The sequence below is a fragment of the Ictalurus furcatus genome, chromosome 6, assembly GCF_023375685.1.
Source record: "Ictalurus furcatus strain D&B chromosome 6, Billie_1.0, whole genome shotgun sequence".
NCBI classification, from domain to species: domain Eukaryota; kingdom Metazoa; phylum Chordata; class Actinopteri; order Siluriformes; family Ictaluridae; genus Ictalurus; species Ictalurus furcatus.
Window position 1 is genome coordinate 31,293,255 of NC_071260.1, and position 26,777 is coordinate 31,320,031.

Below are 26,777 nucleotides of genomic sequence, written 5' to 3' on the forward strand. Positions count from 1 at the left end.
GCAGTAATAAAATGCATGACAATATTTATATATGATTTAATAGTTTATTTTATTAAATATCAGAAATCTAAAATGTGTGCATCATACCTGACACCTAGATGAACACTTTACAGTTGGCTGCGTGACTGTCATTCCCTTCAAATGCTACTGAAGTTAGAAACGTGTTTAACAATGTGGTATGTAACTTTAGAGACGGTCCCTTAATTTCCGCATATCTGCGAATATCGAACGTCCAACATTAAACCAACTTTATTCCAGTCTCAGATTAAACCCAAACAGGCTGAAAATGACCCGGAAGAGCATATGACTTGAGCGAAATCTCGCGAAGCCTCGTATAAACTGCGCTTCCTCTCGCCATTTTGGAATCCGTCACTCAAACAACATCGATGGATGTCGACACCCCGAGCGGGACAAACTGAGGTGCCAGTAAGAAGCGTTTTGAAGTCAAAAAGTCAAAAGCATTTTGGTCCATGCTGTTATGGGAAAATAATCAACTTCAGGGTGGAAACAGTCGCTCTGCATTGGTTCACCAACAACAACACATGTTACTTGTTTATTGTCTACATTGAGGAATAAAATAATGTTCAATCCCATCACAGTGTGACACTGCTTCTTATCAATGTGTATAAATACTCTTGTTTTGCATGAAATAAACGAGAAGTCTCTGTGAACATTCATATGTGTCAGTGTGTGTGTTCATTCGGACTCTCCAGGCGTGCCTGACTCTCTGTGGTAAACCACACTTTCTAAAAGTTAATAGAAGTTAATGGTAAAACAGGCTGGAAGGCATGACGGACGATCTGACAGGCATAATCTGAGATTCCTGGGATACATGAAAATCCAACAAAAGGTATAATGATTATCCATTCTATATAAAATATATCATTCTATTTGAAAAAGCAATAAAATACACCAAGTACCCAAATGATGCCCTGTCTGTGTTTTTCTTGAAAAAATTCGCACCCCCTCCTTCCCATCTCTCCACGCCCTCCTGGTTGAGAACCACTTTTTTATATGAACACAGCATGACTGAATTTGTTTCATGATGCATTCTCCTCCAATATTAAAAACCAACAAGGTGTCAGATCTGCAACAACCAAAACCTTTATTGATTGAAATTGTCGTTCAGAGATAGAAATAAATGCTCCTGGATCAAGGGGGTAAGAAAAAAAAAAACATTTTGCCATGTGATTTTCTTGTTTACAGAATAGAAAAAAACCCAACAACAATCCAGAAAACTTTAGTTAAGACCTGACTGGATGGAATAATGATCAGTTTAACTCTTTTAGAATAATCTCCGTGACAGTTTGGGTTAAGTGTGGTAAAAGATTGGTACACAGTCAGGGTGAAAAGACATTGAAATCAGTCAGGTTCAGTATCAAAGGCAGTGACTGGACCATTTCAAACACCAATCACAGCCCGGTTCTGTTTACAGTGCGATTCAGGACTGTTCCAGGAAGTGTTAAACTGAGACCGTGTGGTCTCCCCCTTTCTTTTTTCCTCTTTAATGGTTTACACTGATTAGCTGTTCCCTATGCCTAACTCCTTCATGGTGGTGTTCCAATGCTCTTAAATAGTCCTGAAATCTATCTAGTGTGCGAGTTAAAAAGCATTTACTACATGTTTGTCTCACCTCCATCCAGTCACCACATGTGTTAGTGCAGAGGAAGAACTACATCATGTAAGCAAGAGAGAGAGACAGAGAGAGAGGGGCAGTAAGCGCTATTTCAGAGCATTGACCTCATCACTAAACACATGTCGTTCGGCCGCCTAGGCCTGAGGGTTGCTGAACTTGGGGCTCAGTTTGTTGATGAGAGCCATGATCTTCGGGTTGCCCTGGTATTTGGAGATGTTGGCTGGATTCTGAGCCACATCCTGGAAGGCTGCCATCACTTCAGGTTCCTACACACACACACACACACACACACACACACACACAGACGACCGATTATATTGATTGCATCGATTATAAAATACCTCAACGATCGTTTGCGAGATCCACATGCTTCGATTTCCACGGGTAGTTGTACGGCATTGTGGGTAACGTAGAAACCCATTAACTACATTGAACACGAGGTTCAAATCAGAACCTGGGCAACTCTGAAGGTAAGATTTTGTTTATGAAGATTAATATGCACATCATTAAAGGATTTTTCTCCTTTAACGGCATAAAAACCCTTTTTATTCGTTGCTTGATTTAACAAGCATTTTAAGTAGCTACAGATGAAGCACAAGGTTGATTTAACGGCACTATAACGGCATTTTGAACTGCTTTGGGATTGGTTCCACACCTTCATGGCCATGAGCACCTCGGGGTTGTTAAAGAGCTCCTGCAGGCTGGGCATGCCGAACGGAGCTCCGCCTGGAAAACCTCCTGCACCTACATGAGCACGGAACATACACACCAGAGCACAACATTAACACCCGACCAGCTTCTTATTCATGCTGCATCGCATCACACACGCGCACACACCTCTGTGTTTATTATTATCTCACACACGTGCACACAAACACACCTCTGTGTTTATTATTATCACACACACACACACCTGGGAATCCTGGGAAGCCTCCTTGTGCTCCTCCTCCTGCCTGCTGCCTGGCTTCCTGCTCCCACACACACACACACACACACACACACACACACTTGTGTTAACAGTACTCTATCAGATCCAGTGTAAAGGCGCTACACCGCTCTGTCTCACCCTCTGTGCTTTCTCATGCTCCTCCCTCTCTTTCTTCACTCGCTCCTGCCGCTCTCTGATCTCTCTCTCCTCTTGTTTACACTCGTATTTACGCCGGTGCTCCTGGATCTTGTTGACCTGTGAAGGAACACACACACACACACACACACACACATACACGGGACACTTAGTCAGTGAGATACCAAATGCAGACAGACAAAAAGTGGGACATATTGAAGTGTGTGTGTGTGTGTGTGTGTGTGTACGCACTTCAGGTTGAACCTCCTTCAGCATGGCACTGGTATCTTCATCATAGTCCAGTTTGCAGGCTGTGGCCAAATCTTTAGCTGCTTCTTCCCAGTGACCAAGTAACCTGAGAGAGAGAGGGAGAGAGGGAGAGAGGGAGGGAGAGAGGGAGGGAGGGAGAGAAGTTAAAACCTTATAAAAATTTAATAGTCATCTCTGAGGCTTTATGTACATCATCCACATTACACCCACCCCCACTTCAAAAGTGTTTGAAAGTGATGATCACACTCGTGCGCACACACTCGCACACACTCACACAGGGTTACTGAGCAGTGATTGAGTGAACGTGTTCACCTGTGTGCTTTCCCTCTCCACTTATACGGCTGTGCTGAGTCGGGGTTTATATCTATTGCTCTGTCACAGTCTTGAATCGCAGTGTTCAGCTTCTGCATCATGATGTACACACTGCCCCACACACACACACACACACACACACACACACACAACTTATTCACATAGAACATACTGTACAACAATGTAAAACAATTAGAAACATACACATCTATGCTTAAATAGAAAATATGTACATATTATAGAAATGTATAAGAAATAAATTCTATAAACGATTAAAGTAAAAAAGAAAAAAAGGTTCTAAAACATACTTATGCTTATACTAACTTATATTACCTGTGTGTGTGTGTGTGTGTGTGTGTGTGTGTGTGTGTGTTACCTGGCTCTCTTGGCATAGAGTATAGCTGATCGTGGATTCAGTTTGATGGCATCAGTGAACAGATCCAGACTTTTCTGCAGCTCTCCTACACACACACACACACACACACACACACACACACACACACATACACACACACATACGTTATCTTACTATATTACTTTATTCAGTTCTGTTACACTGATACAGTAACTGAACTAACTGTAATATCATCAGTAGTGGTTGTGTGAGGTATGTGTATGTGATCCTCACCCACTCCCAGTGCGTCGATGGCCTCCATCTTCTTCTCGTTGGCCTGGTCCATCATCTCCTCAGTCACCTGAAATTTTGAAGAGGAAAGAGCATCAGATTAGACCTTCTGGGTCACGCTCTGGTCTTCACATCTACAGAAAAAGTAATAGCACCCCTATAAGACATAAAACCGAGCACCTCCAGGTTCTCATAGTTGCCCATTTCCTGAACCTCGTCCGTGTCTGGATCATTCACTCCATCATTTTCTATCTCTGTAGAGGAGAAACATCTCACCTCCTTTAACCACATCATGAGATTATATTATCACCAGGTGCTTCACTGCCACATTCACACTACACAGTTACCTAATTCACTCTCCTCGCTCTCGGAGGGGAGGGCTGGAGCAGGCTCTGCCTGAGGGGGCGGGACTGTTTTAGGAGGCGGAGCTGCATCACATGGATAGCTTCCCTGTGTGGAAGAGAGCAGCCATTTTGAGTATTTAGTGTGTGAGCATGTTTTCTTTACTTACACTGCGCAGTCAGACGTGTGATCGACTCACCAGCACAAACACGACCCCACGCTGACCTGGCGTTCACGCTAACAAGTGACAAATCACTTACAGTTGGTCTCTAGCTACAGTTGCTTGGGGGCGTGGCTTATCCAGCATTTTTAGTTCTGATGAGAAATGGTCGTAGCTATAAATAGCTTTTAAAGCTAAATAACTAGTCAAAAAACTATTTAAATAATGCACCGAACAGAGTGAAAATCACGTATTCATGGTTCACGTGTTTCGTGCTCGGCTATGTTCTCAGATAAGATTAGAAAAAAAAACCCAAGCTAACCGTGCTAGCGTTGTACACGCACCAGAGGCACCAAAACCTCCCGAGCTTTATCCGTAACATCTAACTGTATACATATTTAACACGTGGTCGTATACGAAACGAACAGTTATAAGTCTTTCTCCCATTTTTGCTGGAAATAACTGGAGAAACGTCGAATAGTTCGACATGATTCGTTTGAATTTGCACAGAATAAGGAACATTTTACTTCAAATGGTGCTTCGTGGCTGAAATTGTGGCACACACACACACACACACACGTGACATGCGACGTGAACTGTTGCTGCTTTGTCATGTGAGTGTGTGAGCGAAGGGTTAGAGTGTGTTAGAACTCGACAGGTGGAGGTGTCTGGTTTAGAATCTGTTCACATCTCACACATCAACACTGTGGATCACCTGGAAGCCTGAGTTTTTAGGCAGGGGTGGAATAGTCGCTCCCAATCTGAAACACACACACACACACACACACACACACACACACATACACACAGACAGAGGAGGAATGAGTAATGTAGCAGTGAGGAATGAGTAATATGTAAGCGTGATTGTGATTATGACTAATTTGCTAACCCATGCAGCCAGGTCCGGAAGAACTCCATCTCGGGCAGGTGCAGCACACCTGGGTTCTCCTTACACTTCTGCACAAAGCATTTCAACTCGGCATCTTTCCGTGGGTCCATTGCCAACACCTGACAACAAACAATTAACTTGTTTATCAATGTATACACGTTTATCACGCATTACTGAGTGCGTTATGAAACTTCACACTGGGCCACACTCTGCATGAACGTGTTCAGCACTGGCATAAAGTTGGTTTGACGTGGGACATTCGATATTTGCAGATATGCGGAAATTAAGGGACTGTCTCAAAAGTTACATATGACATTGTTATACACGTTTCTAACTTCAATAGCATTTGAAGGGAATGATTTTCAGTCATATAACCAACTGTAAAGTGTTCATCTAGGTGTCAGGTATGATGCACACCTTTTAGATTTCTGATGTAGGTACCTCCCAAAAATGCAGCTGAATAAATGGCGTGCTTGTTACATATTTGGGATGTTCGTAGACTAAACTTCTGTTACAGTAGTGGCACAAATATCATTTTCTTCAGCTAAAAGTCGTGAGCAACTAGCAGTTTGGTAAATTTGTGAATCGTAGGTTTAAGTGAAGTGCAGCTAGGTGATCTGCGTTTGTTGTTTTTCACTAGCTTGAATAAAAAAGCTAAGTACAAACTGTAACCCGTGGACGTTAAAGCTAATGTCGTCGTGAGAGACGGACAGCTGTAACTGCCAGCTGTAGTTTTCACTGTGAAACTGAAGGGACGAGGACTGTGGAGAACTGTGCTAAGTAGCACGGTAACTACGCCTGTGTAAGGAGGTACTCTACCGCCAAACCTGCATCGCTGACTCGACTATGGCCTGCTGGAACCTCACCTGCAGCGGATTCATTCTCTTAGCTCATCTCCAAGTCAGCTAATTATTTTCTTCGAGAGGCGTGAGTAATGGAGAGGTTTTAGTAGCTGTTCATTAAAGGAACCAAGGAGGTTTTTTTGTATGTGCACCAATTCACGGGCCCCAACAGAAAACCGAAGTGCCTGGTAAAGGTTTTGAACATTTAACAAAAAGGGTTTAAGTTGTTAAATCCAAACTATATTGTTTGGGGTGTTTAATGTTTGTTAAGTTAAAACCATCGGACGCATTGGTTATCTCTAGTGGTGTTTAATGAGGAAGAAATGAGTATTTGAGTTTACTTGTCTAAATTTGTCTAATATACATTCATACAGTTTGAGGGTTTTTTTTTTTAAGTTAAAGCATAAGGAAAATAAATTTATTTTTGTTATACACATTACTTGGCTGCATTGAACTTTTCTTTTTCATTTAATAAGGTCTGTATATATTTGACATATTTATATTTGATATTTTATATCTGGGGAATACTCATATAGCTCATAGTGTGTGAGTGAGGTAATTCTTCAGTGGAGGCACCGCATTGTTATTTTCTTGATTAAGTCATTTCTATACATTTATGCCTGGGATAACATCATTTACTGGTAACTAGAGTTTAGCCAATTCACCATCAACTGCTAAGTACTCAGGATCCTGTTAATTAAAAGCTTTTACAGTAGTAACCTTATCTAATATTACACTACCAGCGCCAGGAAGGGGTTACACTGATATTTAATAAAATAAACAATTAAATCATATATAAAAATAGCCATGTATTTTATTACTGCATGGGCTCATACACAAAAGGTGTGAATGAGGAGCAGGTGTGTTAAATTTGGTGTCATTGCTCTCACACTCCCTCATACTGGTCGCTGGAAGTTCAACAAAGAACTCTCTGAGGATCTGAAAAAAAGAATAGTTGCTCTACATAAAGATGGCCTAGGCTATAAGAAGATTGCCAAGACCCTGTCACTGAGCTGCAGCACGGTGGCCAAGACCATACAGCGGTTTAACAGGACAGGTTCCACTCAGAACAGGCCTCGCCATGTTAGACCAAAGAAGTTGAGTGCACGTACTCAGCGTCATATCCAGAGGTTGTCTTTGGGAAATAGACGTATGAGTGCTGCCAGCATTGCTGCAGAGGTTGAAGGGGTGGGGGGTCAGCCTGTCAGTGCTCAGACCATACGCCGTGCAGTGCATCAAATTGGTCTGCATGGCTGTCATCCCAGAAGGAAGGCTCTTCTAAAGATGATGCACAATAAAGCCCACAAACAGTTTGCTGAAGATGAGCAGACTAAGGACATGGATTACTGGAACCATGTCCTGTGGTCTGATGAGACCAAGATAAACTTATTTGGTTCAGATGGTGTCAAGCGTGTTTGGTGGCAACCAGGTGAAAAGTACAAAGACAAGTGTGTCTTGCCTAGAGTCAAGCATGGTGGGGGGAGTGTCATGGTCTGGGGAGCTACAGTTCATTGAGGGAACCATGAATGCCAACATGAAGCAGAGCATGATCCCCTCCCTTCGAAGACTGGGCCGCAGGGCAGTATTTCAGCATGATAACGACCACTGCCTTGCTAAAGAAGCTGAGGGTGAAGGTGATGGACTGGCCAAGCATGTATCCAGACCTAAACCCTATTGAGCATCTGTGGGGCATCCTCAAACGGAAGGTGGTGGAGCACAAGGTCTCTAACATTCACCAGCTCCGTGATGTCCTCATGGAGGAGTGGAAGAGGACTCCAGTGGCAACCTGTGAAGCTCTGGTGAACTCCATGCCCAAGAGGGTTAAGTCAGTGCTGGAAAATAATGGTGGCCACACAAAATATTTACACTTTGGGCCCAATTTGGACATTTTCACTTAAGGGTGTACTCACTGTTGTTGCCAGCGGTTTAGACATTAATGGCTGTGTGTTGAGTTATTTTGAGGGGACAGCAAATTTACACTGTTACACAAGCTGTACACTCACTACTTTACATTGTAGCAAAGTGTCATTTCTTCAGTGTTGTCACATGAAAATATATAATCAAATATTTACAAAAATGTGAGGGGTGTACTCACTTTTGTGAGATACTGTAGATAAGCCAGAGGCATTCTAGAAACAAGTGCTGTAGTCTGATGAAGTAAAAATGTAGTTCTTTGACCACAATCAGTAAAAGGTATGTTTGGAGAAAAAGGATTAACATTTAATGAAAAGAACACCTTTCCTACTGTGTGTGTGTGTGTGTGTGTATATATATATATATATATATATATATATATATATATATATATATATATATATATATATATATAACTTAATAAATTCTAGGTTGCATTTTCCTTACTAACATTTATGAATTCATTTAATCTCCTACCTTTTCCTTTAGCTCTTCGTCTGCTTTTTCTAGCTCTCTGAGCTTATGTTGGAGCTGCTTTATCTCCGCTTTGGCCTGCAGGTACAGCACTTTGTAATTCTGCTGGTCCTCAGAGCTGTTCTGTGTGAATTGATTCCTTTGCTCCTTGTTCACCGTGCTCTTGTCAATCACATCATCACCATTATCCATTGGTGCTGTTTCAGTAGTTATCCTTTCTGCTTTATTAGCATCATTACCAGAGCTGCACATGGAAGATGAACAAACAGTGTCAGGTGAGGCTGAGGATGTTGACGGACTATCTGGTATGCTGTTATCAAAAACGTCTCTTCTAGCTTTCTTCTTCTCCGTGTTCTCTTGACTCTGGCCCGGGGCTCTCTTAATTCTGAAATAAAGGTGAAATTAAATCATTAACATGTCATAATTAAGGTGCATGAAACAGATGGAGTGATAGAATGATGACAGCACCTTATAGGAGTAATAGGGAGAGAAGTCTGCTGAGTGTCAACTGAAGGCCTGGAGCCTAAAGAGACAAAACACAGGTTACAACAAACTTGTAAATAATAAACGCAAAGGAATACACACGGATGAAGTAGGTCCTTACCTGCAAGTGTGAGAGGAGAGGAAATATGAGCAGAACTGCGTGTTGGGTGGCAGGGTGTAGAAGGGCTCTGTTGAAAGAAAAAACACATGTGGATGAAGGCTAAAGGCAGACATTAGTGACCTTAATAGGTGTGAATGTGTGGCTGTATGATCCCTTGCAATAGGCTGATATCCAATCCATGGTATACACACTAACCAGGATAAAGTGGTTGCAGAGGATAAATTAATGCACAATCTTTAGAAAAAAAAAACAAAACCCTATCTAGCCTATGTACAAAGTGCATATTATCACTACCAAGTAGTGTTTTTTCTCAATCCTTGTTAAAACATCATGTCATCACCTGCTTCCTGTTCTCCTGCTGCAGCTTCTGGTTTCGCTCACTGTTTCAAAACATATACACAAGATTACACAAAAACTGCTGTAATTCCTTCAACATTCACCCGTTTGGATGTACATATCCTCAAATTAAGGCTGGAAGTCTACACTTTGACATCATATTCATTACTTAAATCCACCTCCAGTATACTGTGGTAGAAATATTTATTGGAAATGAGAGGATTCATTTCTCACTGTTGCTTGTAGGTTTTCTGGTTTCTGGGTTGTTCATTATCAGAAACCTCAGGCACTTCTTCATCATCTGTACAACTCCTGTGAGAATCAAGCACTTACATGAGCACACAAACACACACACAGACACACACACATGCACACACATGCACACACGCAAACACACACACACACACACACAAACAAACACAGGAAGGTAAAGAGATAGACAACACACCTGAATTGAGGGTCAGAGTTCATGTAGCAGAACCACTTCTCAGGGAGCATTTTACGATCAATGCCATCTGGAAGTTTTCGCCGCTTCTGACAATTATCACACTGAATACAGTTTTGATCTGGTTGCTTCCTGTGAGTCCACACAATCATGTGTTAATGTTCATGTAAATATGCTCCCATGTTAATGAATGTGGCCTTTTACACAGGATGTGTCAGCGCACAAACAGTGTTGCTTCTGTTGTAATGGTCGCAACCTGGAAACCTGTAATATCTGACTTGTGCCCATAGCAGTTTAAGACTTTAACAAAGTTATATTGAATATTATTAGAAATGTATTTTATATCTGACTACTGCTCCCGCCTGACTGACAGTATATTCAAAATGTGTCCAAGTTACTATTAATATTTTTCCAGCAACTTTGTGACTCAAATTATGGACACAACCAAAAAGAAAATATCTGAGGTTCATAATTTTGGCCAGTAAACTAATACCTGGCCATGTGAGTGAGTGAGTGAGTGAGAGAGAGAGAGAGAGAGAGAGAGAGAGAGAGAGAGAGAGAGAGAGACACTTTTAAACTTACACAGTATCCTCAGTGCAGTTAGGTTTAAGCTCAGGTGCATCATATACCTGTTGCTTCCAATATTCCTCGAGCTTCTTACCTACATTCTTTAAGATTTTCCTGCACAGACACAAAATAGCATACTTTACTATATCAATGTTTTTTAAAAAATCTGTCAATCTAAAATATCAGTGGTCTTAAGATAATTAAGATAATACTCATACTGTATAATTACTATATTCAACCCTTTGTATATAGATAATTAATTCATGCACTCCTGAAAGTCATAGGTCATTTGAACATGTTACTCAAACACACCTGTAATCTTCAGTATCATCAAAGTCCTGCTTGTTGTGAACTGGTGTGAGGTGGTTACACTCAATTACCCCAATAACTCCCACTGCTCTTCCGTCGGCCTGGTAACAGAACATAACAACCACTCTAAATATCATGAATAAAAGATAATTTTGATTTGTTTTCTTCATAAAATACCCCTGAACTGAATCTGATTATGTATTTTCTTGCATGATGAAAGGCCCTGATATACAGTAAGTAGTCTTGCATATTGGTCTACATGTGCTCAAGAACAATTAGCTATAATCTGTAATTACCCATAATAGGTTTTCATCTTGTGCAAGTATGTGCAGTGGCCCAACCTCTGATTAGTCAGCTGAGCAGAATTTTCTATATATCTGCATAAATATGACCTAAAACATCATCAGATTTGTATGTGCATCATGGCACAAAGGAGATTTCTGAGGCCCTCAGAGAAAGAGTTGTTGATTCTCATCAGGCTGGACAAGTTTACAAAACCATTTCTAAAAAGTTTGGACTCCACCAATCCACTTTCAGACAGATTGTGTACAAATGGGGGAAATTGAAGACCACTGTTACCCTCCATTGTTAGGAGTGGAGACCAACAAAGATCACTCAAAGGTGGGTCATGTAATAGACCATGAGGTCACAATGGAACCCATGGTGACTTCTAAGTAACTAAAGGCCTCTCTCACATTGGCTAATGTTAATGTTCATGAGTCCACCATCAGGAGAACACTGAACAACAATGGTGTGCAGGGTTGCAAGGAAAAAGCCACTGCCCTTGAAAAAGAACATTGCTGCCCCTCTTCAGTTTACTAAAGATCACGTGGACAAGCCAGAAGTCTACTGGAAAAATGTTTTGTGGACAGATAAGACAAATATAGAACATTTTGGTTAAAATGAGATGTGCTATGTTTGGAGAAAGGAAAACCCTGCATTAGAGCATAAGAACCTTATCCCATGTGTGAAACATGCTGGTGGTAATACCATGGTTTGGGCCTGTTTTGCTTCATCTGGGCCTGAACGACTTGCCATCATTGATGGAACAATGAATTCTGAATTATACCAGCAAAATATACACGGAAACTCGGGAGAAAGTGGGTCATGCAGCAAGTCAAGTCAATGCCCTAAGCACACAAGTCATTCTACAAAAGAATGGTTAAAGAAGAATAAAGTTAATGTTTTGGAATGGCCAAGTCAAAGTCCTGACCTTAATCCAAAAGAAATGTTGTGAACCTGAAGCAACCAGTTCATGTGAGGAAACCCACCAACATCCCAGAGTCGAAGCTGTCTCGTGGCTGCATGGAAGAAGCAATGTCCAACAACTTTAGCTTGCAAACTTAGAGGACTTTCATAAAACAATTCAGTCCTGTCAGATCAAGAACAGGGCAGAAGCCACCACCCTTGTCCTCAACACAAAAAAGTTGAGAGGAACCCCATTTTCTAAACAGGGATCTAAACCCCTTATTCTAAAAGGGTCGACTTTTTTGATTCCACAAAATTTTGGACACCCTACAAAATCAGTATTTAGTAATACCCGCCTTGGCAGACATTGCTTGCACAGCACCATTTAAGATCTTTTCACAGATCTTCAATAATAGTTAATTCAGTGGATTATGAAGGCCATTCCAAAAGCTTCATCTTGCATTTCTTAAAGTAGTTCATGGTGAATTTTGAGGTATGTTTTGGATCAGTTATGTTGTGGAATTCAATCTCTTTTCAGCTTCAGATTTCAGTCTGGGTCACATTTAATCCCAGAATTTTCTTATATTTACTGGAATTCATTCTTTCACCTCCCTTTTCAATGTTGTCTGTGCCACTGGCCCCCACACAACTCCAAAGCATAATATATACAGATCCACAGTTGGAAAGGTGTTCTTTTCATTAAATGCTAATCCATTTTTCTACAAACATACCTTTTACTGATTGTGGTCAAAGAACTACATTTTTACTTCATCAGTCTACAGCACTTGTTTCCAGAGTGCCTTTGGCTTAGGTGATTGACTGGGTCTGAGAGTTTCCTGAGAGTTTCCAACCAACTGAGAGTTTCCTTTGCTGTATGCTTTGGATCATTGTCCTGCTGGAAGCTCCACTCACGTCTCATCTTCATCATCCTGGTGGATGGCAGCAGATTCATGTGCCATTTCTTCTCCAAACATGGTGTGTAGTATCACAGCCAAAAAGTTCAATTTTGCTCTCATCTGACCAGACTACACTCTCCCAGTATTTCATAGGCTTGTCCAAATGAGTTGTAGCAAACTTTAAACGAGCTTCGACATGCCTTTTCTTTAGTAATGGAGTCTTGTGGGGTGAGCGTGAGCAGTGGAGTGCGAGGAGCTCCTGTGCATGGCCGGTTGGTGACGGAGTGATGTTGCTTCCATTTAAATGGATTCCAAATAATGGCCCCAATGGTGCATACTGGAAGATTCAGAAGTTTTGAAATATGTTTGTATCCAATTCCATCAATATGTGTCACAACAATAAGGTTGTGAAGGTCTTGGGAAAGGTCTTTGCTTTTACCCATCATGAGATGTGTCTTGTGTGACACCTTGATAACGAAAAGCCTTTTTATAGACCATTAATTTATTAACCCAGCTGATATTAATTTTGCACTTGGAGACCTGGCATTTTCTTGGCATTTTCAATACTTTTTTCCCGGGTCATTCCACTTTATTACACATATTTATTTATGAACTTTAATGTTGTGAATTCTTAATATTTATGGATTTCTTGGGTTAATACTGATGTCTGGTGAACATTTCATGTGAATAGCCTCATTTAAAATATATTTACTGAAAAAAAATGTTGATGCATTCACTACTTATTTCCCCCACTGAATATGTGTTTATCTGTCTATTCTTCATCTGTTCTCTCTCTATTCTGTTCCTGTATGCAAATGATTTAAGAATATAAAATACATTAAGCATTAAATAAAATGTATAATCCTCACCTTGCGCTGACAGGCGACACGCTCATAGGCTTTGATGAGACGGTTTTTGTGGTACATCATCAATCCGTAGTGCTCTTTGCTCTTGGTGTTGTAGCCAAATCTGATTGTTATTGCCTTTTTCTGAGACAAAGACTTAAGGATCATGGCATTTAAAATATTTGAATAATTTAATAAGTAGCTCGTACTTGTGCATCATTGGGTATATTTTTACATTCTGGTGCTGTAATATTTGGCATAAGGATACAACAGAATCAGGTTTGTATGTGTCCTTCGAGACATTTGCTAATGTTTTAGTGACCAACACAGTTTCCACCTTCTTCCCTTTAATGATAATTTGCATTCTTGGCTTCAGGTACAGGATACTGCAGTATGCCTGAATCAAGAAAAAAAAAAGAAGAACAAACAGACTTGACTACACTGATTAGTGTTTAATTTAATCTTTACTCCTGACTTAAACTGCACTTGCAGATTTGAGGAGGAGCTGCTGCAAAATCTCAATTCAATTCAGTTCATATATTAACACATTCTCACTCATGTGCATATCAATTCATGCTTTTTTTTTTTTTTTGAATAAAGGGCTTCCATCTAACCACCTTAACCCTTAGCCCAGACAAGTGAAGAATATGACAGATTGTTGTCACATGCAACGAGTGACCAGTACTTGCCAGATGTTCCTGTAGCTTCTTTAATGATAGTATAGGACTCTTGGCAGCTTCCCTGATTACTTTTCATTAATTTTGGAGGGACATCCTGTTCTTGGTAATGTCACTGTAGTGCCCCATTTTCTCCACTTGTTCATAATGGCCTTCACATTGTTTCACCAAATTAATGGTTTGACACGATACATCTTGGTTTTTTTACTTCATAAAATTTTACTTCATGCAATTTTAACAGGGGTGTGTACCCTTTTTATACCCACTGTATACCTGGCCTCTCCATAACTCCTTATGACATTTTGCCATTTTTGTGTGATTTGAGTATTGTTTCTGTTTTCTCCTTTCACTTTGACATTTATTGACCTGAATTGAAATGTTTGTCTGAGGTTCCATCTTTCTGTTTGACCACATTTTGCCTTATGATTTCAATTCCTAATAACAACTTGCACTTAGATCCATGTTTTCAACCAGGACACAAGTATTTTTTGCCTAATTAAGACATATCTATTTTAATGCTAGCAAGTCTGAAATCCTGCTTTCTGAAATGACCCCTCTTACCTTAGTGAACTCAGCCAGTGATCTCCAATAACTCAATATTCATATTGTCATATATAATAGTCATATATAATATATGTAATATTTCCTGTTAAAATTCTCACCCGCAGTGAATATTCACTCTCAGGCACTGACACGCCACCTGCTGCCTGCCGCTTGTTTGTCTCCCCGGTTCTCCCGTACACATCAACAGGGATCCGGATGTCGTGACGGTTCTTCATGAAATCAAATTCTAATTCTTCTGAAGGTGTTCTGTAGCAGAATAATTGGTGATGTATATCATTTCTGACAACCCACAATATCGCCCGTGGTCCTCAGCAAAATAAGGTAGGCTACGCTGTCTAAACATTTTTGCAGCACATTTCAAGTGACATGACACGTTTATATCATACTATAATAATGATATATTATATGAAAACTAAAATGTTATTGCATAATGTTAGCTGTATAACTATATTAGACTTCCTTACTACATTAAAATGTTGTATTTCATCAAATCCTTAGGAAGAAGTGAAGAAATCAAGCTCTCTGCATGTTCACCTGCGTAGGTTCCAGATGATGATGCGGGTTCCACTTGAGTTGGTGCACAACGCGTCAATGACACTGAACTCAGACAGAAGTTCTTCCTTGGTGTTAAACAGAGAATGTTTCAGGATATCATGGAGACTCTCTGCATGCTCCGGTGAAGCACTGAGTGAACAGCGAGGTTAAGGACCAAACTACACAGAGGATCCTTTAAATTCTCAGAAAGCATCAATTTACCTTCATACTCCTATCCCACTGGCAGGCCCAGTATTTCCTGCACATTCCTCACCCTCATAACTACATATATTTCATATTTGATTTACTATATACACTGAACAAGGCATCGTAGTGACTGCATACTATGCTATAATATAAAATGAAGAAAAATGTAACAATTTAAGTGGTTATGTGGTTGACTATACATTGTTTAATTTATTTTTTTTATAATCTTATCTCTTGCAGTTATAAATGCATTATAAATTTTACATTTACATTCATTCGTTTAGCAGACGCTTTTATCCGAAGCGACTTACAAATGAGAAAATACAAGCAAAGTGATATGTCAAGCAGAGAACAATACAAGTAGTGCTACCATACAAGACCCATTAATTGAGTTCCAGAAGAAGCAAAGTGCGCAGAGTAGAGGTGTAAGTGCCAGAGTTATTTATATATATATATATATATATATATATATATATATATATATATACATACATATATATATATATATATATATATATATATATATATATATATATATATATATATATATATATATATATATGTGTATATAATAATTTTATATTCAATGCTTCTATCCACCATTCCTATTAAATATAGCCATCTATCTCTCTGTTTCTATGTAAAGGATATCAGTCTGTCCGGTGTTGGTGAACATGACAATAGGCACTATGACATTTTGTGCTCCTGTATCCTTGAGGTAAGTCTGTGACAGGAGACCCACACACATGGTGTCGTCTTTCTTTGAGAACACAATGGCATCCTTCCCCAAGCGCATGGAGCCCGACTTAAAACCGTTACCATAAAGACCCACCGGAACATGGCCTCTTATTGTCTGCTTATCACTGAAGCCAAAACTGAGAGAGAGAGAGACAGAGAGAGAGAGAGAGAGAGAGAGAGAGAGAGAGAGAGAGAGAGAGGGCTTTGTCAGTAAAAGGAGAAACTATACACTGTTTACACATCAACAAATTTGTAGTTAAAGTGAATTGCTGGATGATCTAATTCCCCTCTAAAGGATAACACAGGCTTCATGAACACACTCCTACCTGAGCATTTTGTGCATCTTGTCACAATCCATGCCATTTCCATTATCCATGAAGATGAGGCAGTCCTGGTCTTTGATCACTGATTTATCAATCCAGAGTTGTTCTGCACTGACATCCGGGTCATAAGCATTGTCTGTCAACAAAACAAAACAGGACAAATCTGATACTATCCAATGTTACTAAGGCACAGTTTGCCTTTCTGTTTACATGTTTTAGCTCTAAAAAGCATAAACCTAAGTTAACCTTGAACAAAAACAAAATAATTAATATTCATTTCATCTTCCATAACCTCTTTATTCTGTTCAGGGTAGTGGTAGATCCACAGCCTATCCTGGGAACACTGGTAACGAGGCCGGGATACACGCTGGAACAAATGCCAGTCTATTGCATGACCCCATTTTCAGTGTTTCATTGTTGGGGGTAAGTAACTGATGTTTACCCACAATACCAGTTAACATTACACACACACACACACACACACACACACACATTTATGCGCACACACAAGCATATGCACAAATTACTTCTTCTTGTATTCATATGCAAAAGTATTTTTATTTCCTTGTTGTCTGCATATTGTACATCCTCCCTAAGGGTTAAGCTCTAGAACTGTCCTTGTCAAGCAGCTAGAACATTGCCAGTAGCTCAGAATGTGGAAGATTTCAACTTTTTATGAAAAAGGGTCCAGTAATCAGTTGGATGAAGGAAAGAAGAATAAAGAAGCAGTTTTGACTCACCGATCAGTTCTGCTATAGCACTGAATGGCCAGGTGTGGCTAGTGGAGTTTGTGTGCAGGAACTGTGGACTGACCTTTAGGAGGAAACAAATATGATAATCCAGTACCATGACACATAAGTCTGCTATAAATGATGAATAAATGTTTCAATATTTGTTTAGTGCTCTAGATTTACAGATTTATAAAGGGCAAAAAAAGTAGCATTTTTCATTTCTTTTACAAATTCTCACAATGTTTTGAGAAAAAGATATAAGTTAACCTGCTTAAAAAATGACAAAATGATAGTGAAAGCATGTGGATTTTCTTCTTCTTCTTTTTTTTCTTTGTTTTACAGGATAACTGATCAAAGGTGGAAGATGAGTGAATGATGAAGATTGAAATACTGTAGATCCTACATTAAACCTTTAACTATTGACCTTTCCTTTGGTTAATTATGCACTATAGTCTTTGATTTAATTTTTTTTTCTCTTTCTCAGATAATATACAGTTTCTCATATGAAGTCTAGTACAACTCCACATAATCAATAATCAATTTATATAATTTTTAAATAATGAAAAATAATGAATTAATGAAGTTTTCCAGTCTGTTTTTTTACAGTACAGAATCTTAAAATGTGACCTATGACCTGTTACTCGTCGCACCATTCTGGTTTTACTCTATTCAAGTGCCACTTTTGACAATGTAGGTCATACTCTACTCAGCGAGTGCCTGGAGCAGTGTACTCAATTTAATTTTCCTGTCTCAACATAGGCAAACATTTTTCCTTAACCACCATGGTCACTTCTGAGGTTCCCACGTGTTTTTTTTTTCTTGTACATGCTCTTACAGGGACAAACTTTACATAAACATGATATCATTATACTGTACATAAACATACAGCTGTATCTTTCTCTGACATCTCTGGTGACCTCTACTTTTTAACGATGCTCAGTGAGTAGTCAATGTTAAAAATTGTAATTTTAAAAGTATTTTTTTTCTAAATGAAAACAAAACAGGTCACATTGTTCAGTCTGCCCAAATGTACTTTTAAGGGAAACTTGGGTTCTCATACACTTCATGTCACACACATGCAAAAAACTTGAGGTAATATTTTGCTTTTATTTTTCTCCATTTTCTTCACAATTTGGTCACTTGCCAAATCCCACCCATCAACCAGCTTCCCTCCATCACACGACAGCTGCCAGTGAAGGGAGGGAGAAGGCTAACATCCTCTCCCTCTGAAACAATTGAAGTTCTCCAGCCATATCTTTAAACTGTCTCTCATGCTGCATCACAGGACAACGTAACACACTTGGAGGAGAGTGTGTCTGTCCTCTTCTGCAAACATGAGCTCACAGATGCCCATGATTAGCTAGTGTCACTGTGATTGACAGGGGAGAGAGAGGCTCCAGCCACAGACGACTGTAGCATCCTCAGGATTCAAACTCATGAATTCTGATGAACAGGGCAAACACTTTTCTGTTGTGCCACTTGGGAGTCAACCTTAGGGTTTAACTAAGAGCTAAAATTTGACAAGCAAATCAGTTTGTTAAAAGTAGCTTCAGTTCAAAACAATCACAAACTCAAACCATTTCTTTCATCACGTGAACTAGAAAAAAATATTCTGACATCTGCCATTTGTCATCTGTTGCACATCTACAACCAGTTCAAAATTCTGTAGCTCATTTATTTTCAGGTACAAAGAAAGGAATCATATTACTCCAGTTTCAGTTTCCATTCATTATCTCCAGTTAATTGAAGGATTGAGAAGATGAATGAATGCCTTTTATTGTCACTATACACATGTACAATGAAATTGAGAGCCACTCCTTTTTGTTCTGTGCCAACATGTACATAAAATAAACAAGATAGAATAAAATAAAATAAAATAAAATAAAAATAACAACACGAAATAAGTAAATAATAAATAAATAAATGAATAGTACGGGGGGGGAGGGGTACTATAAAATGCACAGTTCTGAGACACTATATATCTATACTGTGAAATCAGTACCTGTATCATGTATGTGTTTAGAATGGTTATAGCTGTTGGGAAAAAACTATTCTTAAATCTATTAGTCCTTGTTCTGATGCACCTGTAACGTCTCCCTGAGGGCAACAGATTAAACAGATCAGAGCCAGGGTGAGAGCTGTCCTTAATGATGGTTTTTCCTCTGCTGAGGCAACGGGAGGTGTAAGTATCCATCAGGGAGGGGAGAGGGCAGCCAATGATCTTCTGTGCTGCTCTTATTCCTCTCTGAAGCCTCTCCCTGTCTGCCGCGGTGCAGCTACCGTACCACACCTTGATACAGTATGTCAGCAGGCTCTCGACGGACGAGCGGTAGAAGGTCAGCAGCAGACTGGGGTCCAGATTGTACTTCCCGAGAACCCTCAGGAAGTGTAGCCGCGTTTGAGCCTTCTTAATAACCGCTGTGATGTTGTCTGTCCAGGAGATGTCAGCAGAGATAAGGACGCCAAGAAACCGGAAGGTGTGGACCCTCTCCACACACTCACCATTGATGAAAAGGGGGGCTAGCTCAGTGTTGTGCTTCCTGAAGTCTACAATGATCTCCTTGGTTTTCTTAATGTTTAGAGCCAGATTGTTCTCTGAACACCAGGCTGCCAAGTTCAGGTCCTCCTCTCTGTAGGCTACCTCATCTCCCTTTGAGATGAGTCCGACCACTGTGGTGTCGTCAGCAAACTTGACGATAAGATTATTACTGTGGACCGGACTACAGTCGTACGTGTAGAGACGGTACAGGAGGGGGCTCAGCACACAGCCCTGTGGAGAACCGGTGCTCAACGTGCGAGTGGAGGAGAGGTGGGGTCCGAGTCTCACTGTCTGAGACCGGTTAGTGAGAAAGTCCTTTATCCAGGCACATGTGAGGGGGGGGGGGAAAGGCCAAGAGTGACCAATTTGGTGATGAGAATATCCGGAATGATTGTATTAAAAGCCGAACTGTAATCCACAAAAAGCATCCGGACGTAGCTCTGCTGCTGCTCTGGATGTCTCAACATGGAGTGGAGAGCTACGGCGATAGCATCCTCTGTGGATCTATTTGTGCGATATGCAAACTGATAAGGATCGAAGTCTGGGGAGAGGTAGTCCTTGATGTGCTGAAGAACCAATCTCTCAAAGCACTTCATGATAACTGGAGTGAGGGCCACAGGACAATAATCATTTAGGCTAGTGGTGGGAGACTTCTTTGGCACTGGAATGATTGTGGCTGATTTTAGGCAGGGCGGGATGACTGCTTGGGCCAGGGAGAGATTGAAGATTCTGGTAAAGATGTGGGCAAGCTGGTGGGCACACGATCTGAGCACCTTACCAGGTACTCCGTCTGGGCCAGCAGCCTTCCTGGGGTTCACTGCTTGAAACATCCGTCTAACATCGTGTTCCCTCACAGTAAGTAGAGTGGTGCAGGAACCAGGAGGGGATGGAGTCAGGGCTGGACTGGTGCGGGAGCCAGATGAGGGTGGAGGCAAGGCTGGAGCAGATGAGTGCTGTTGTTGTGATGTTTCAAAGCGAGCAAAGAAGCAATTTAGCTCTTCTGCCAGCATCGCACTCAGGTCTCCTGTTGTCGCATCGCGGCCTCTGTAGTTTGTGATGTCTTGTATACCCTGCCACACCTCCCGCTTATTTTTACTGGACAGGTGGGACTCTATGCTCCTCTTATGGTCCGCCTTAGCTTCCTTAATACCACCTTTCAGGTTGGCACGAGCGGCTCTATACAGAGCTCTATTACCAGACCTGAAGGCAGCGTCGCGGGCTCTGAGGAGTGTGCGGACCTGGTTGGTCATCCAAGGTTTCTGGTTTGGGAAAACCCGAATGTTTTTGTCCAGTGTCACATTTCCGATACAGAACTTGATATAGTCCAGTACCGCTCCTGTTAATGTTTCTAGCTCCTGATGTTCAAATAAATCCCAGTCTGTCTGTTCGAAGCAGTCCTGTAGTTTGGAGAATGCATCGTCAGGCCAGGTGGCAACAGTCTTTATAGTGGTCGTGACACTGCGTCTGAGGGGGGTGTAGGCAGGGGAGAGCAGGAGGGAGAGATGGTCTGATTGGCCGAGGTGGGGGAGAACAGCAGGGAGAGATGGTCTGATTGGCCGAGGTGGGGGAGAGCAGGAGGAAGAGATGGTCTGATTGGCCGAGGTGGGGGAGAGCAGGAGGGAGTGATGGTCTGATTGGCCGAGGTGGGGGAGAGGTATGGCTCTATACGCATGCTTAATGTTGGAGTAAACATGATCCAGAGTGTTCTCCCCTCTAGTAAAACACTTATGTTGATAAAATTTCGGGAGTACAGACTTCAAGTTCGCCTTATTAAAATCTCCTGCAATTATGTGAACACCGTCGGGGTAAGCCCGCTGCTGTTCGTTTATGATGCTCAACAGGAGAGAGAGCGCCGTGTTCACATTGGCGTCGGGTGGAATATACACAGCCGTGATAATCACTACTGTTAGCTCTCGGTAGAAAAAAGGGCCGACATCTTACAGACATGCACTCGAGGTCAGGGTTTGTTTATCTATCATTGATAGATAACCCCCCACCCCTCCCCCCCAGTCCTGTCCCAGCGGAGCAAAGTACGACATGCTAGCTGCAGGCTAGCATCGGGTATCCTCAGATGAAGCCAGTTTCAGTAATAATCAAAACACAACAATCACGAACGTAGCGATTTCCAGCTAGTTGTAATTCCAAATCGTCCATTTTATGCACTAGGGATCTGGCATTGGAGAGAAACAGGCTCGATAAAGGTGGCTTGTGTGGTTGTTTTCTTAGCCTTAACATAACACCGGACCTGCATCCCCGCTTCTGCTTCCTCTCCCTCCTCCGTCTGCACCGCCTCCTGGACCCGACAACATATTTGGGTTGTTGGTTTTAAAAGCTTTAAATGGACCAGCGCACTCTTACATTGCAGATATGCTTTGCATACATACTGCTTCTAGACGTTAAAAGCCCACCACATAGCTACTGCTGATTGTTCCTGTCTGAGCAACAATCACACTTCCTGTGTACAGTAATGATGAAATGAAACTGAAAGTTATCCTACGCGAAACAAGGTTTTGAGAAAGGAAACTGTAACCTGACAGGTATACTTCAGTTGTTCAATTCAAACCATTTTTACTTAACAAAATTCACTTATTTATCATTAATTAACTCATTAATTATTTATCTTGATGTCACAGTGCTGAAGTTTTCACATCTCAAATTAAATGTGCAGGGGGAATTAATGGAAAAATACACCTGTTTAATATGAAATTAAAAATATACCTGTTTTATATGAAATTAAAAATACACCTGTTTGATATGAAATTAAAAATACACCTGTTTTATATGAATTATTTTCAACATTTATTGCTACAGTATGCAAAAAGATAGCTGGTTATAGTTTAACCTAATTAAATAAGGACTTACCGAGCTTAAAGGTATTCCTCTACTTGTTACTGCTGCCATCTTTATATGAATCTGCTGTCGACAGTTCCAAAGTGAGCTTCTGATGAAGGATCAGGAGACTCTTCAGCAGTTTTGAAATACAGGAAATAGGCATCAACTTTTCTACTGACTTTAATGAAACTCCACCCCTATGACTCACCACAAAGAGTGGATGCTCATTCTACAGTCAGTGATTGGTTAGTTTTGTAGGGTTTTTGTGTGTGTGTGTGTTTGTTTTTCTTTAAATGCATATGACTTCTGTGTATTTCATTTCTGAGAGTATACAGGTATTGCAGAGTTCATATCCAACCCTAATTAAGCACCTCTGGCTATATTATTGGTGAAAATGTTGAACATCTTGATCGGGTATGTTAGATTATAAGCAGAAATAAAATAGAAATTAAAATAGCAGTTCTCTAGGAACATGAGCAGACAACAAAACATTTGTGAGATCTGAACTTGATAAGGAGCGAACCACATTTATTTATATGTGTCTTTTTATATTTGACAGGAACTCTACTACAGCGAAAGGAAAATTATGCAGTACTTTGCTTAGGGCTAGGCTTTTCAGGACAATAGTAATAACACGCACTTTCTGTCAAACTGTCAAAATGATTGATTAATGACTCTATGAGTTATGACCCTCTGTGTTCCCCTGACTGACAGTTCTGTAGGTGCACATAATGTTTGACTACTGGTAACTCCTGTGGATCTCAATATGTAGAGGTGTGTGTAGGGTGTGTGTGCTATGTAAAATGACTTGTCAGCGTGGATACTTAGACTACAATAAAGAGAAATACTAAATATTTAGTCTATGGTGTGACGTGTGTGTGTGTGTGGGGCGGGGGGGGGGGGGGTCGGGTGGGGTATATTTGGGTGTGTGCTAGTGCTTGTTGGAATTATTAAACAATGTGAGATCAATGTCAGACAATCAAATTCATTTAATCCTGCGTCACCAAATATGGGATTAACCCCAGTTGATACTGACATTATTGTAAGAGAGGGTGGTGATATTGGTGGTTATACAGTGGTACAGAGACTTAGATTCAATAGTTTGGAGATACAGCGTTGTATACATATGTGTGCGATATCCACCACAGACTTGGCGACCTACACTATATACCTGCATGATATTACGGCCGAAACAGTGTCGTTTTTCAGACTGTTAGCTGGCGATGGGGGTTTAATCAACAGAACATTGAGAGGTCCTAGTCTAACCTCTGATGTTAACACTGTCTTGGCACCTAACAATGATTACCGTGCGGATGTATTCACAAATCAGCTTGAGAAGATTATGCAAAGTAAATCTAATTTACAGGTTGATGACATCTTGGATCTATATGTGTCTATAGCACGTGGTAAACACGGTGGTGCTTATCGAAACATACGTGATCTAGAACCTATAGTGGAGACTGCAGAAGACCGCCGCATGTTCAGAAAAGCATAAGATAGGTTTTAATGATATCACACAGTTGGAGCGGTTGTTACACATAAAAATAGTGGTCTTCCATAGATGGTGCAATGGTATGTTGAAGTATACGTCCAATGACATACCTCATCACAAGACAGTGTTCTTGTACCTGCACAATGGCCACTATTTTAGGATTAAGAATCTGAAAGCGTTCATAGGCACTACATATGTGTGTAATAATGGGAAAAGAGAAACAGCGAGGTCAGCTAGTTTTTTTTTTTGTGATGCACCTGTGATGACCATCAAACCTCGCAGACCTTCTCCAAACTGATACGACAAAGCAGGAAGCATAGCATTGTCTAGAATGGCCTTGTATGCTGTAGCATTAAGATTTCCTCTTCACTGGAACTAAGGAGCCCAAACCTTGTTCCAGCATGACAATGACCAATGACTTGCTACCAAGTTTAGAGTAGAAGAACTCGAGGGGCCTTCACAGGGCGGCTGTGGCTCAGGTGGTAGAGCGCACCTATAGAGCACACCCAAAATCTAGTGGAAGCCTTCCCAGAGGTTATTAGAACAGCAAAGGGAGAAATTATATGCTTTGTTTGATGGTATATTATATGATGGTTAAGTTGTCCACACAGAATTTGTATGTTTGTGACTATCCTGCACTTGATATGGCTCTCCACCTCGTATCATAACTGCTGGTTCAGTCGACTCATTTCCAGTGTATAAAGCCTGACCGAGTTGTATTTGAGTGAACTTAATGTTTCCATTGACCAATCTACGTTTACGTGGACAGTAATAATCTAATTATTGACCTTATTCTGAATAAGACGTATAATATTCTGTTTAAAGTGTTTACACGAGTCGCTTTTAGAATATTCCTTTCATGTTCAGGTTTTATGTGTTATAGAACATAGAGCGATTAACGGTACACGTCGCTACGTCCCGACGCCACGCTGTCCGACGTTCCCTCCAGAATTTCACATATTGACATACAGTTGGTCTTCGTTATGGTACCGTATACAGTTCTGTGTGTTTCATTTTTATTTTTACGAAAGCTTATTTCAAGTGCGGTTAATTATTAGTCATGCTATACATGCAAGTGGATGACTACTTGAAGCCGTGGGCTGCGTCCCAAACTGCATACTTACCTAAATACGTGTAAGTAAGTAAGTATGCGGTTTGGGACGCAGCCGTGCTCTCGTTTGCCGTTAAACGGTTGAGCGCTGCCGTGTGTGTACGTGTCCTGTTGCACAATGCGGTGAAAACTCTCACACGACGTTAATAGTGTGATTAAGGTGTGTACATGTCTGTAACACACATCGATAACGCAACTAAAACAGGAATGCTTCACGTCTTAATTCGATTTTTGTTTACTTCGAGTATGACTTTAGTAGAGTAAAGTCAACAATAATCACTGTTTACATGTTAGTTTCTTAATCAGAATATCGTCTTAATACCGGATTACCATTGTCCATGTAAATGTTGTCCTGAATGTATGTTTCCTGGTTACACGTATAAAACCTTAAAACCTATTATTTGCTCTATTGATAAAACTCTTCTCTATTCAATTACATCTTCACAATATCTACCTTCTTCATGCTGCACGACTTGATAAGCAAATGAGCATGAACTACAACTAATATGCAAATTAGCCCGCGACACCATCTAGCGGTTTGGAGAGGAAGTACTAGCTACTTTCCCTGAAAACAGCTAACAACACTGAACATGTATGTAGGCTAACTTATATATATATATATATCTTTCATGATAAGTAGTTAGGTAAGCTTTAGCATATATTTTTAATAAGAAACGTGTCACAACATAACCATTTTTTGACTATACAAGATTAACTAAATACAGTAACAACTTAATGGCGATAAAATAAGAATATAAGAATTAAACAGCAACAAAACTAAGCCCAAAAACTAAACACGTGGCATTAACAAACCAAACCAAGATTATTTATTTATATAAACAAGGACAATAGCCATAATGTTAAGATTTCACCCTCAAAAATTTAAGTGTATATTTGTGCATAAATAAATAAAAAAGGATAGACATTCTGCACAAAGACTCCTGTTATGTGTGTTAATAATAATAATAATAATAATAATAATAATAATAATAATAATAATAATCTGCTCAGCAGGCCCGGGATTAGTCAACATCACGGTTCACTACACTTCTACACCCTAAAACCCGCACTCTGACCAGATTAAGTGATAAATATACCCGGAATCCTTCCCTACAAACATTTAAAATAAATAAAGCTCATTTACCGAACAGATTAAAAGAAGGATAATGTAGTGAAAAGTCTCCCGCTTTCTCCAGACTTACTTCCACCAAAACACTGACGCTTTTCCCGCGCGCGTTTACACACTACATGACTATTTCCGCTTTCACTGGGATGCCAGATCGCGAGGTTTTACATTAAAAAAAGAAGAACA

At 40.4% G+C, this 26,777-nt stretch overlaps 1 protein-coding gene across 1 annotated transcript; it reads right to left on the minus strand.

Annotated features, from left to right (window-relative positions):
- Positions 1-1,014: 1,014 nt before the first annotated feature.
- On the minus strand, positions 1,015-26,686 carry LOC128609189 (MORC family CW-type zinc finger protein 3-like). The gene is made up of 29 exons (XM_053627656.1): positions 26,610-26,686; positions 22,893-22,992; positions 17,501-17,573; positions 16,764-16,896; positions 16,351-16,574; positions 15,493-15,646; positions 15,057-15,204; positions 13,986-14,114; positions 13,742-13,861; positions 10,792-10,889; positions 10,495-10,593; positions 9,916-10,044; positions 9,702-9,779; positions 9,472-9,511; positions 9,132-9,198; positions 8,996-9,050; positions 8,531-8,912; positions 5,298-5,416; positions 5,124-5,169; positions 4,254-4,356; positions 4,087-4,160; positions 3,910-3,976; positions 3,658-3,742; positions 3,282-3,392; positions 2,952-3,054; positions 2,703-2,819; positions 2,550-2,604; positions 2,292-2,380; positions 1,015-1,902 (listed from the first exon to the last, which is right to left on the minus strand). Exons 2-29 carry the CDS (start codon positions 22,929-22,931, stop codon positions 1,771-1,773), a joined length of 3,069 nt encoding a protein of 1,022 aa, XP_053483631.1. The 5' UTR covers positions 22,932-22,992; positions 26,610-26,686; the 3' UTR covers positions 1,015-1,770.
- Between the last annotated feature and the right edge of the window lie 91 nt (positions 26,687-26,777).